The sequence below is a fragment of the Microchirus variegatus genome, assembly GCF_963457635.1.
Source record: "Microchirus variegatus genome assembly, chromosome: 2".
Lineage (NCBI taxonomy): Eukaryota > Metazoa > Chordata > Actinopteri > Pleuronectiformes > Soleidae > Microchirus > Microchirus variegatus.
Window position 1 is genome coordinate 3871504 of NC_139803.1, and position 14493 is coordinate 3885996.

General features: G+C 41.5%; 1 protein-coding gene across 1 annotated transcript in view; it reads right to left on the reverse strand.

Annotated features, from left to right (window-relative positions):
• The window catches only part of cadm4 (cell adhesion molecule 4), an 88739-nt gene that overhangs the window by 22143 nt on the left and 52103 nt on the right, over nt 1–14493 (reverse strand). Inside the window, exon 6 of the mRNA XM_083885893.1 lies at nt 6658–6830. Coding sequence (XP_083742019.1) covers nt 6658–6830 — 173 coding nt within the window. The remainder of the gene's footprint in view (nt 1–6657; nt 6831–14493) is intronic.

A 14493-nucleotide genomic window follows, 5' to 3' on the forward strand; every position in this document is an offset into this window, starting at 1 on the left:
TATTGGGTTATAAGCTGGTAATAAGCAGGTAGCTACAGCCCCCAATTACTAGCTATTTACCCAGTAAATATATGGTAACAGAAATGTGTTACTTGGTATTAACCTGTAATTAGAAGGTAAGAACAATGGCCAAAGTACTGGGTAATTACCCAGTAAATTATAAAGTGTTATTATATTATATTATGTTTGCCCAGTGAGGGACTGGTGAAGTTACAGACAATAACGTTAATATTAATATTATGTGGCCTTGCCATAGAAAAAAAATCATGTCATTTCTTCGTTTTTTTGCAATTAGCTCCTGCTTCAAAATGCAAAACACCAGCAAAGCCCTTCACTTAAAGGCGCGTTATGTAATAAATCTAAAGCAACTGGCCGTAAAATCCTCCCTAATATGTCACAGAGACTCAGGAATAATGTTCATATAACAAACTGAACTCACCAACAACAACAGTACAGACAAAAAAAAAATATTTTACAGACTGCAAATCATGTTTTGTCATGTGGCGCCACCTACAGCCGTCTACCAATCATTGCAGTCAGTAGAGTCTCCGATGCCGAGCACCCACGGGTTGCCAGTTACGTCGAAAGAAAACGAAACCTAAAAGACCTCGGTGTTTTGAATTTGAACGTAGTAACTGTTTTTGGCCACATTCTTACATATGGCGCCTTTAAGTACATATTAAAGGCTTATTTTAGGGGCGACCAAAACCAAAGTAGTTTTTATTTTAAAGTGCTTTTCAGACAAAACAAGCACACGCGCTGCTATTACATTCAATTTAAAACACACTGGACCTCATCATTTAGGACATACAGGAAAATCAAGAGCAGCTTTCAGTTATCTACAGATTAAGACGATGGGCTGCATCGACAACTCTGAGCTCTTTGAGATAAGGGTGTGAAACATTCTGCCCAGTGGGTGAGTGCATTTTCTTTCTAAATGTACTGGAGCAAACCACTCCTGATACAGGGCTACACGACGAGGATTTAAACGCTGATTGCTGGGAAATCTGTGGCGCACAGCAGAGCAGAGGCTCTGAGCTCAGCTTATGTTGGTTATGTGGATTTCTGCTCTTTTATGGATTTCGGGTTAAAGGCGAAAAAAAGAATTCCCTCCTTTAAAAACTTGGCCCCGACTTTCCGTTTTCTTCCGAAATAGAAATTGGAGAGGATAAGAAAAAAAACACAAAAAAAACAATGTGCAATACATCACATTAACGACCGGCGCGGAGGAAAACAGCACAAAGAAGACAAATGATGAAATGTGGGAAAAGAGGAAATGCCAGCAAACGAATGAAGGGGAGCTGAAGAAGAGGGGAAAAGACAGGACATTTTTCTACTAGGAGGTGGCAACGCACATCAAACCCCTGACATATCTAACCTTCTAGTATAGAGAAAAAGAGACATTTAGAGGAGGAGTGGGCGTGGATGTCACCTTTCAACATGCCACTGCTGCCACCCTGGAAAGAAAAAGCCATTATGTGTGCCGAACGATGCCAGGCGCGCCTGTACAAGAGCGCGATTGTCCGTCGTGTGAGAACATGTGCGATGGAAAGACGAGGGGGGGGGGGCGATAACTAAAAAGCAAAATGTTGTGTAAAATTGAATCCGTTTTCCCCTCTGATCTCCAAATCGGGCGCTATGACGCAATGACAGGAGCTGCCAGCAGGAGGCGTGTAGATCAAAAGGCTCAAAAAAAAAACTGCTGCGTAGCACGAGTTTGTGTGCAAAGGCAAAGCACAAAAAGGGTTTCTGATGCTGTGGAAGATATCTGATGAAGAGCCAGCTTTGCAGTTTTAGCTTTTCCCTGTGTTCAAGTTTCACAGTTTTGACGGAAGTTCACTCGTCTACACACTTCTGATTGTACGTGTAGGTTAGACGGAATTAGCACGCATCAAAAAAACGTGCTCTAATGCTTCAAACTCAGACAGAATGCTGACTTTTTTCTCGGTCACATTTCCTGAACAGTATGCCATCATCGTCGTCCCATCTATCTGGGTCAAAACTTCATTAGCACCGGCAGTTTGTATCTAGGAGCGACATTGTGGAAAATCTGACAACAGTACACTACAATTTTGCTCTGTCTTGGAGGAAAGATTCCCGATGTGAAACTATTGTGATGGTTTCTTTGATTGTGCCTCCTAAACAGTGGTTCTAGGTTGATCCACGAGAGAGGTTCAAAGACAGGTAGTGTTGGGTCGGTCAGGACTGATTCGTTCGAAAAGTACGAATCATTTGAGTGAACGAACTGACTGGGATCCCTTCATGAACTGATTCGTTCCTTTCTCAGTTCAGTTGAGCTCAGCAGCGAGCGTGGCGGCCAGGAGTGGAACTGCCGCGTTCTGTGAATCACTCGTGAAGTCGTTCGCCGACGCCGTCACTCACTCGTGAATCTTCGGCAAACGTCGCAAACGCGCTGACTCAGTCATGATTCCGCGAACGAACTGACACACAGAGAACTGGTGAACTGTAGCTGTGGACGCGAATCTCGCGAACGAACTGAGAGCTGGTGAACTGTGGCTGTGGACCCGAATCTCGCGAACGAACTGAGAGCTGGTGAACTGTGGCTGTGGACGCGAATCTCGCGAACGAACTGAGAGCTGGTGAACTGACTATGTGGACGCGAATCTCGCGAACGAACTGAGAGCTGGTGAACTGTCGCTGTGGACGTGAATCTCGCGAACGAACTGAGAGCGGGTGAACTGTGGCTGTGGACGTGAATCTCGCGAACGAACTGAGAGCTGGTGAACTGTCGCTGTGGACCTGAATCTCGCGAACGAACTGAGAGCTGGTGAACTGTGGCTGTGGACGCGAATCTCGCGAACGAACTGAGAGCTGGTGAACTGTGGCTGTGGACGCGAATCTCGCGAACGAACTGAGAGCTGGTGAACTGTGGCTGTGGACGCGAATCTCGCGAACGAACTGAGAGCTGGTGAACTGACGCTGTGGACGTGAATCTCGCGAACGAACTGAGAGCTGGTGAACTGTCGCTGTGGACGTGAATCTCACGAACGAACTGAGAGCTGGTGAACTGTCGCTGTGGACCTGAATCTCGCGAACAAACTGAGAGATGGTGAACTGTGGCTGTGGACGTGAATCTCGCGAACGAACTGAGAGCTGGTGAACTGTCGCTGTGGACGTGAATCTCGCGAACGAACTGAGAGCTGGTAAACTGTGGACGTGAATCTCGCGAACGAACTGAGAGCTGGTGAACTGTCGCTGTGGACGTGAATCTCGCGAACGAACTGAGAGCTGGTGAACTGTGGCTGTGGACGCGAATCTCGCGAACGAACTGAGAGCTGGTGAACTGTGGCTGTGGATGTGAATCTCGCGAACGAACAGAGCTGGTGAACTGTGGCTGTGGACGCGAATCTCGCGAACGAACTGAGAGCTGGTGAACTGTCGCTGTGGACGTGAATCTCGCGAAAGAACAGAGAGCTGGTGAACTGTGGCTGTGGACGTGAATCTCGCGAACGAACAGAGCTGGTGAACTGTGGCTGTGGACGCGAATCCGGCGAACGAACTGAGAGCTGGTGAACTGTGGCTGTGGACGTGAATCTCGCGAACGAACTGACACACAAAGAGCTGGTGAACTGTGGCTGAGGACATGAATCTCGTCCGCGCTGTCACTCACTCTGTGACCCGCGGCGCGAACGTACTGCACTGCCCTGTACCGCGTACTGAGGCGAGTCACGTAGCAGGGCACTGGGCTCCTGCTTAGCACTGAACGATTCGGTGAACGAATCTTTTGAACCAATCCTTTTAATGAACTGATTCAAGTGATTCAGTACACTCAAATGAACTGCCGATCCCGTCACTAAAGACGACGATTCAGAAAACGTACAATGACGATCTCACAGCGTGCACGCTGCGACATCTACTGACTAGCCAATGAAAATGTAATGTGGAATGGCCCATTATTTATCAGCGTAACAGTTAAAAGGTAAACAGAATGTGGGTATGTGGGATCCACCACTTCCTCTTTGGATATATATATATATCGCTCTCACACATAAACAGAACGACTACCAGACCACAATTCATCTCCTATTGTTCTACCGCTGGTGCATAACGATCAAGTTGATTTGCTCGGCGTCAGCATACATCATACTTGAATTCTCAAACCAGGTTTATTTTCATCCACGTGACGCGGCGTGATTTACAATGATCGTAGAAGATTGCTGAAATCTCTTTAACCTGCGTCTTCTGCCTCTGCTCGGAGGACAATCAAAGTTGATTTACCTGCATTTTAAATGCAACAGATGTTCTGCCATCCTTTTTATTGCTAACTGGTACCATTTCGCATTTGAAAATTCCAGCAGATTCAACATTAGAAGAGTCCGCAGTGTGTTGCCTTTTGTCTCTCGTGGAGCAGATTGTATGTATATGAAATTCATTTCATTGTCAAAATATCTATATCTATTTATTGCACTCGGAGAATTAAGTTATTGTGTATTCCTCGGTTGGAAGGAGTGGGTGGGGGCTTAGGGCATGATGAATCAGTTCTTTGCAAGAGCTAGTCTGAATAATGCTGTCGGTGACTTGTATCAGAGCACAGTGGCCGTCTTCTTGTGGAATCAATACCCCTCTGCTGAAGACTCGATCGCATGTGAGGTTCAGCAGAGGTTTCCTGCCGTTTACCAAATCAGGCAAAAAATAACAAGAAAAGCTGAAAGACAAACGAGACGAGAATCAAGACGTAACGGATCCGTCGCCCGGTGCTATAGACTCTGAAGAAACCCGGGAAGATGGAAAGAATGTGTCAACTTTAAAAGATCGATCGATTGATTAAAAAAATAATCAAAACACAAGTCACGAAACAAACAAGTGAGTGAACATTGGCTGAAAAATAACAAGACTAGACATGAAGAAAGGGGCTCATTTGTCACGTTCAGCTCCTGCTCTTAAGGTGCTCTTGTGATTCCAATGTATCTCATCAGTTTCATCTTCCTGTTTTATTTTGATACCCACTCACTTGGGAAACAAACACGGATGCAAAACACATTATCTCGGACTAGCCCACTGTGCGAAATACAGGCTTTTCACAAATTTTGGCTTCTCACGATCATAAAAACGTTATAATCGAAAGAAAAACTATTAATGCACCGCACGCCGTGGCGTGTATGTAAAGTTCCATGCTAGAAAAACACCTTAGAAAGTGCAAGTAGATTGGCTATTTATTGTTTATTTTGCTATCATTATTTTAATTTACTATAATTATTATTATATTTTGCTTGTTACTAATGTATTTCTGGCTGGTTTTTTTTTTTTTTTAATTATATTTAAAGTTGAGTGTTGTGTGGTTCAATAAATATTTAAGCTTTGAAATCAATGAATATTGAATGGGAGATTGGGAGATTGGGAGATTGGGAGATGGGAGATGGGAGATGGGAGATGGGGACCCCCCCCCCGATTATTAATGGCTATTTCGCACACTGGACTAGCCATCGTTAGCAATACCAGTCACTAAAGCTATCCGTGGTATTTTGCACACACACAAACACTGGAGCAAAATGTCTGTGGTTCAAAATTGGTGGCAAAAAAGTTTGGAATCCCAGGTCAGGGTCGTGAGTTTTCTCCAAGTTTCCACGTTGGAAATACGAGTTCGGTTCCAAGTTCCAACTGCAAATTTGAACGGACCATTTGTCTGCTCTCCCGCCTGTGGGATTACCTGCCCAGTGCTAATGTGCTTCACCTGCATCCAGTTGCTTTTCCCTCCCAGGTGTGTATATATTCTCACCTCTTTCCTTTTGTCCTAAGCCAGATGATGTAACCTCGATGAATTTCCACCCAGTGTTTGTTTTGACCTGTACTGTATCTGCCGTATCTTTGACTTAGTGGTTCAAAAAAGATTTTCAAGAAACTACTATTTTGATATCAGTTAGAACATTGGTTCTCAAAGTGCGGCCCACGGGCCAATGGCGGCCCGCAGAAACATTTCTGGCGGCCCCGCAATGAATTACAGTTGTTTTAATCCAGGAGCTACTAAGCTATTAAATGTTTATTGGACATTACTGGATACAGACCAATAAGTGTAAAAGTGTGTGGACGACATAGTATAGTATGACATTTTTGTTAAATTTTGGACAAAATTTTTTTTACAAAAAAAAATGTCACATTTGGGACGCCATATATGTAATTTTTTTCAAATTTTGGAGCAAATTCTTTTGGGAAAAAAATTGTTAAATTTGTGACGACATAGTATTGTACAAAGTTTTTGTCAAATTTTGGGCCAAAAACTGTTCCCCCCCAAAATTTTAAAATTTTGAACGATATAGAATAGTATTACGTTTTTGTCAAATTTTTGACCGAAGTATTATGTGAATTTTTTTTTTCAAATTTGGGACAGCATACATGTCATTTTTGTCAAATTTTGGACCAATTTTTTTTTTAATTGTCAAATTTGGGTTGACATAGTATAGTATGACGTTTTTGTCAAATTTTGGACCAAATTTTTTTTTCAAAAATATTGTCAAATTTTGGACGCCATAGTCATTACAAATGGGATTCCTTTCAGTTTTTTTTTTTTCTTTTCCTTTGGCGGCCCTCAGTCCAATGTCGGGTTCCTAAATTGGCCCTCAGGCATCAAAACTTTGAGAACCCCTGAGTTAGAAGGACAAACACTCACAAAATTAGAACTGTTTTGTCATGGGGACTCACCATACACCAAGAGGGTGTAATGATCGGCAGCACGACCATAGTTGTTCTGGGCCTGGCACAGGTACGTCCCGTTGTGCGACTGGCTGAGACGGGAAATCTGGAAGGTGGGGCCAGAAATCTCCGCTCTCTCGGGTAAGGTGTCGTTGATCTTGGACCACTGAATGTTCCTGGGCCTGGTGGGAGGAACGAGAGAGAGAAGAAAGAGGGAGAAATCACTTTATGTTTTAAAAACGTCACAGAAAAAAGAAACGAACGAAAATATTATAATAATGATAAAAATCTTTCATGCAGTCGGAGACGACGCAGAGGACTCTGCGTAACCTACGCAGAGCACTTTACGCAGAAGTATAAATTGGGCTTAACTTGTTTACATGAAGAATTAAGACAACGAAATCATTGTCTTTGAAACAAAAACTATTATACAGCTAGACAATGCAGGAGCACATAATATGTATAAAAAAGTGGATTTTGGGGTCATATAAACCCATAAATATTACGCAGTGTCCCTTTAAATCTGACTTTTAACTTGCATGTAAACGCATTGAATGACACTAGTGACTGATATCCACAACAGAAGTGGATATCGGCCTCGACGCCTTGCCCTAAAATGTTCTACAAATGTTCCACAGCTTCCGGCCCCTTTGACTTGGAAATAATTATAACTAATGAAGAGACTTGATTTTATGCATATACAAAGTATTATATATATTGCTATATCCAGTCTCTTTCTGGTTTTCTATAAAGCAGCCTTTTTTCTGGTAAGCTGTCACCCAAAGATGCAGAGCCGTTCTACAGTCCATGTCTGCAGAAGTTACCAAGAGTGTTTGGCGACTAGTTATGGGATTTAGCGGTGGCTGTGCTTTATCTTGGTATCAAAATACAGATACCACTTGTGAGATTCCACCAGAGGTGTAAGTTTCACTGTAGATGCCACTGTGTCAGAGTAAATGTACATGGAACACAGCATAAATAAAGGATTTTTTTCTCTCGCCTTAAAAAAATATTGCCTTTTAAAGCAAATATCACCTTTAAAATATGCAGCAGGAGCTTAAAAACACATGGAGGTCATGTAACAACATGTGAACATGAGCTGTGCAAAGTCTGATGCTGTTGAAGTGAAGCAGAGTAAAATTACAGAGGTTTTAGTAAAGAGATGTCTAGGCGTTCTCTCGCTTTTGGCACAGTTTGGCACCATCTGTGCCATTTGAGATTTCTTAGGTACCAAATTATTAAAAACCCATTTAATTTTATTTATATGTCACTACAGATCTAAAAAGAACTTGTTTTGAAAAAAAAACAACTCGCTGTAAATCTGTGTAAAAGCTGTGCGGTGCGGTTATATTTTAGTTACACTGGGCAACACAGTAACATCTAGCTGCCAGATACATTTTTGTCAGTTGTGTTAGTTTTTTTGCGACATAGTAGGTCAACCGGAAAAAGACTGATACTAACAAGCTGAAAGGGGGAATATATCCACTGAGTGTAGTGGTGTCGGACACACTTCATTCAATACATTGATTACCCGATGGTGCTTGTGCACGAGGACAAGTATAGTAGTCCAATTAAATGGCACAGTGGAGTTATAACTGTAGATCGACTGAACTGTGCAAGGAAACATATACACTTGAGCAGACCACGGCCAAAATGGAGAGTAATTGGGCTCATGCCTGGAGGCTGCGGTGCCCCCTGAGCAAGGCACCCGACCACCATAACATCGTCACAGCGCTGCCAGCTGTGGTCGAACTGGTCAAAATCAGAGAGGTGAAAATATAGGCATGCTATAGCCTTTGGTTGTTTTTAAACATACATTCTAGAAGTTGAGTTTCTGGAGTTTGTCATTCACAGACGACAAACTGCTGTGGGAGAAAATTGAAGACACGTGAGACACATTTTACTTACGAGGAGGAGAATGTCTGGATCATCCAGCGGAGGTATTGGCACCTCGCTTGAGCAAACAAGAGGACATATGAGATATATTGTTGCGTGAATTGTGCTATGTCACTGTCAGTGCTGTTTGCCCTGTTCTCTTCGGTATATGCCCAGGAGAGGTGTGCTTGTGGGGAACCAGAGCTTGTGAGGTTGCAGTTCTTATAACACTGTGTGCAACAGAATACATCTCTAAGTTGCCATAATGGGAATGGTCACAACACAAACACAAACACAAAAGCCACAACACAAACACAAAAGCCACAACGCAAACACAAAAGCCACAACGCAAACACAAAAGCCACAACACAAACACAAAAGCCACAACACAAACACAAAAGCCACATCACACACACAGAAGCCACAACACAAACACATAAGCCACGACACATACACAAAAGCCACGACACAAATACAAAAGCCACAACACAAACACAAAAGCCACAACACAAACACAAAAGCCACGACACAAACACAGAAGCCACAACACAAATACAAAAGCCACAACACAAACACATAAGCCACGTCGCAAACACAAAAGCCATAAAACAAACACAAAAGCCACGACAAACACAAAAGCCACAAAACAAACACAAAAGCCACAACACAAACACAAAAGCCATAAAACAAACACAAAAGCCACAACACACAAACACAAAAGCCATAAAACAAACACAAAAGCCACAACACAAACACAAAAGCCACAACACAAACACAAAAGCCACAACACAAACACAAAAGCCACAACACAAACACAAAAGCCATAAAACAAACACAAAAGCCACAACACACAAACACAAAAGCCACAACACAAATACAAAAGCCACAACACAAATACATGCTGTATTTGTGTTGTGGCATTTGTATTTGTGATGTATATTCACCGTACATTCATCATTCATGCACAATGTGCAACGCAGACGTTAATCTGAAAGGTTTTTGCAAATATTGTGTTTTCTTAAAGATTAAGTGTGTAACTTTTAAAGGTACACTGTGTAGTATTTATGGGTTTATATAACCCAAAATCCACTTTTTTATACATATTATGTGCTCCTGCATTGTCTAGTCGCTGTATAATAGTTTTTGTTTCATTTTCGTAGTGTTTCAAAAAGTCATGTTAAATAACATGACCACGGACCGTGGTTGCATAGCCACTGTTAGCAGCGAGACGCCATGTTTCTACCGGAGCCTGTAAGGACAAACGCGAGAGAACAAAACAAGCGTCTCTTTACTTGTAGCAAAAGTCCCGCCTCCTCTCTCTCCGCTTCGTCTGCTACAGAAGGACACAGCAAACAAATAATGATAAAGGTGCCATATGTAAGGATGTGGCCAAAAACGGTTACTACATTCAAATTCAAAATACCGAGGTCTTTTAGGTTGCGTTTTCTGACATAACTGGCAACCCGTGGTTGCTCGGCAGCTGAGACTCTACTGACTGCAATGATTGGTAGACGGCGGTAGGTGGCGCCACATGACACCAAAACATGAATTCAAAACATAAATATGATTTGCAGTCTGCAAAAAAAAAAAATGTATGCAAATATTTTGTCTGTACTGTTGTTGTTGGTGAGTTCAGTTTGTTATATGAACATTATTCCTGAGTCTCTGTGACATATTAGGAGGATTTAATGGCCAGTTGCTTTAGATTTATTACATAATGCACCTTTAAATGTTTTCTGCTCACATCAATAACAACAGCAAAAGTTTCTTAGTGCAGCTTTAAATCTTTCTTCATGCTCAGTGCCTGATCCGTCCAACACCCTACTTTTTTCTGAGTTGGATTATGATCTGGCAAATAATGCGTAGCGTCATACTGTAAACCACTTAATAATGATTTCAAAACACATCCTCTGAACACCTGCAATGCTGAAGGGTTGAATAAGAAAGAAAGTAAAAAAGAGACAGGGTTTAAAAGCACTGACAGAGGAGGTGAAAAAAGAGGGTAAAGCAGCCCATGGGGGAAGAATGACAGAAGAAAATATAAAAAGAGGTTTTGAGAAGGAGTCGGTGACCACAGAGGGCTGCACTCTGACAAATAATGAAGAGACGAGTAGTTGGAGGGCAGTGATGGTGTGCAAAGGCTTGACAGAAATGTGGGAGATAATAGAGACACGGGGTCTCAGATGTGCAGTACAAAAAAAACCCAATGAAACACAAGAGTAGAACGTAAAAAGAAAGTGTTTCAGGTGGAGGAAGGACGGAAAGATGGAGTGATTGGAGATTGTTGGGGGGGCAACGAGCAGACGAAATGAGCTGGTCGTGAAAGATGGGCGGACAGAGGACAGAGGACAGAGGACAGAGGAAGTGCAGGGATTACAACAAAACACCCTGGACAACAAGGCAGCGCATGCAGTAGTGAGAGTCATGACTCATGCTCACCCTGGACAGATTACAATCCCGACTCATCCGAGTTCTAATCCCTCAGGAAGTCTCATTAAAACTTCCAAGTTTGCTTTGTCACACACACACTCTCTCTCCTACACACACACACACACACACAGTGACTTTCTCTCTGTCACACATATACACACATACACATACATGTACACTCAACACAGCAATTACTTCAACCTTTCAAGGGATAGTTCAGGTTTCTGATGTATGGCTGTTCGATACGGTGGCCCTGAGGTGCAAAAACACAAATCGCAAATCACAAAACACAACACAAATCAAAAACACAAAAACATTTACTCAAAACGGAAACACAAATCACACAACACAAAACAATGTGTGTTCGTATTTTCTGCTTTTGTGTTGTGAGTTAATATTTTTGTGTTTTCTGCTCTTGCGTTTGCGTTGTGTGATTTGTGTTTGCGTTGTGAGTTAATGTTTTCGTGTGTTTCTGCTTTTGTGTTTGCAACCAGATTGTGGTAACTTGGGCAATGACCAGGACCACAAATAGGATGGTGTACCAAGTGGTAGCTTTTATATAAATACTAGTCAGGTGAATACAGGTAAAACACAGGTACAGGACGTTCACTCCTACACGTTTCTCTACTCGGGGAAGTGCAAAAACTACCAACGTAAAAGCCTCACACCTAAAATTTGACAAAAAAGTCATACTATAGTATGTCCTCCAAAATTTGACCAAAATGTCATACTATAATAAGTCGTCTAAAATTTGACCAAAAAGTCATACTATAGCATGTCGTCCAACATTTGACCAAAAGTCATACTTTAGTATGTCGTCCAACATTTGACCTAAAAGTCATACTTAAGTATGTCGCCCAACATTTGACCAAAAAGTCATACTTTAGTATGTTGTCCAAAATTTGACCAAAAAGTCATACTATAGCATGTTGTCCAACATTTGACCAAAAGTCATACTTTAGTATGTCGTCCAACATTTGACCTAAAAGTCATACTTAAGTATGTCGTCCAACATTTGACCAAAAAGTCATACTTTAGTATGTTGTCCAAAATTTGACCAAAAAGTCATACTATAGCATGTCGTCCAACATTTGACCAAAAGTCATACTTTAGTATGTCGTCCAACATTTGACCTAAAAGTCATACTTAAGTATGTCGTCCAACATTTGACCAAAAAGTCATACTTTAGTATGTCATCCAACATTTGACTAAAAAGTCATACTATAGCATGTTGTCCAAAATTTGACCAAAAAGTCATACTATAGCATGTCGTCCAAAATTTGACCAAAAAGTCATACTATAGCATGTCGTCCAAAATTTGACCAAAAAGTCATACTATAGCATGTCGTCCAAAATTTGACCAAAAAGTCATACTATAGCATGTCGTCCAAAATTTGACCAAAAAGTCATACTATATAGCATGTTGTCCAAAATAAGACAAAAAAGTCATACTATAGTATGTCGTCCAACATTTGACAAAAAAGTCATACTATAGCATATCGTCCAAAATTTTACCAAAAAGTCATACTATAGTATGTCTTCCAAAATTTGACCAAAAAGTCATACTATATAGCATGTCGTCCAAAATTTGACCAAAAAGTCATACTATAGCATGTTGTCCAAAATTTGACCAAAAAGTAATACTATAGCATGTCGTCCAAAATTTGACCAAAAAGTCATACCATAGTATGTCGTCCAAAATTTGACCAAAAAGTCATACTATAGCATGTCGTCCAAAATTTGACCAAAAAGTCATACTATAGTATGTCTTCCAAAATTTGACCAAAAAGTCATACTATATAGCATGTCGTCCAAAATTTGACCAAAAAGTCATACTATAGCATGTCGTCCAAAATTTGACCAAAAAGTCATACTATAGCATGTCGTCCAAAATAAGACAAAAAAGTCATACTATAGTATGTCGTCCAACATTTGACAAAAAAGTCATACTATAGCATGTCGTCCAAAATTTGACCAAAAAGTCATACTATAGTATGTCTTCCAAAATTTGACCAAAAAGTCATACTATAAAGCATGTCGTCCAAAATTTGACCAAAAAGTCATACTATAGTATGTCTTCCAACATTTGACCAAAAAGTCATACTATATAGCATGTCGTCCAAAATTTGACCAAAAAGTCATACTATAGCATGTCGTCCAAAATTTGACAAAAAAGTCATACTATAGTATGTCGTCCAAAATTTGACAAATAGTCATACTTTAGTATGTCGTCCAAAACTTGACCAAAAAGTCATACTATATAGCATGTTGTCCAAAATAAGACCAAAAAGTCATACTATAGTAAGACGGCTATCAAGCTAAAATGGCATCATGTATCCATCACTGAAAGGAAGTGGTGCATAATTGGTCATTAAGGCTTGACAGGTGCTTAACAAGGCCAGGAAACAAGTGTGAAGCTGACAAGGGACTGTTATGTTTGTGAGTGTAGTCCAATGTGAGATGAGGGTCATAGTCCTGAGTGGCCTGGTGTGCTGTTTTTCACTGTCACATAACGCAGGATTCAAACACACACACACACACACACACACACACACACACACACACACAAACCATCCCCAGCCAGCCATTACAAAGCTTTACTGGGGCGATAGCCAATACACTTCCCTGCCATTCTTCAATGTGGGATTTCACTCCAGTCATTACACGTGCGCACACACACAAACTCACGCACACATGTTGGCTGCCTTACTGGGGAGCTTTAGAGGACATGATACCCACAGACAGATGGAGCATCTAGGGGAGGGTTTTAAGAGCTTTGGACCCAGTATCCTTCTGGAAAGTGCACACGGGGCTGTACGCGCGAGTAAAAAAAGGCTTTGTTTCAAAACTGGCTCTTGGAATTGTTGACTGCCGATTGGGATTAGTTGAAAACAAAAGTTTTTCTCAGGCATTTTTTAAGTATCCATCAAGTTTATACCAACCTGGTACCGTCACTATCTTGAGTCTTTCTATAAAATATGGACAACATCTTTTTTTTATCTATGCATCAAACATTATGGGCCCTATCTGATAACCCAAGCAAAGCAGCATGATGAAAGTGTCTGAGCTAGTTTGAGGTCAATACCAATACTCAGCTCCCCCGCAATTGCCCATGGGCAAACGGGTGTAAAGATGTACAGCTAGCTTGAGACGGTGGAAAGCCAACAAAAATGTGGTCAGTTCTTACAGTTACCTTGGGAGCATTTCAAACGACGTATCTGACGACAAAGGCAGATGCATTGCTGGGTCTTAGAAGATGTATTCCACCAAAAGCACCAACAATTTCACTTATTACACCTCTTTGACTGTATATATATCTAATCGGCCAATCGCTTTGCAACTCAATGCATTTATGCTGTTATTCCATCGTGCTACAACTGTGTTCGGTACAGTACAGTATGGCTTGGAGTCGTAAAAAGCCCTGGATCAGGCTTGCATTTCGAATGAGGACATCATTACTTTGTAGGCGGGGTGTGGGCTGTGCCCGACGGCCACGCCAACGAGATACGTAGCGCGACTTAGCAACGACAATAAATTGTA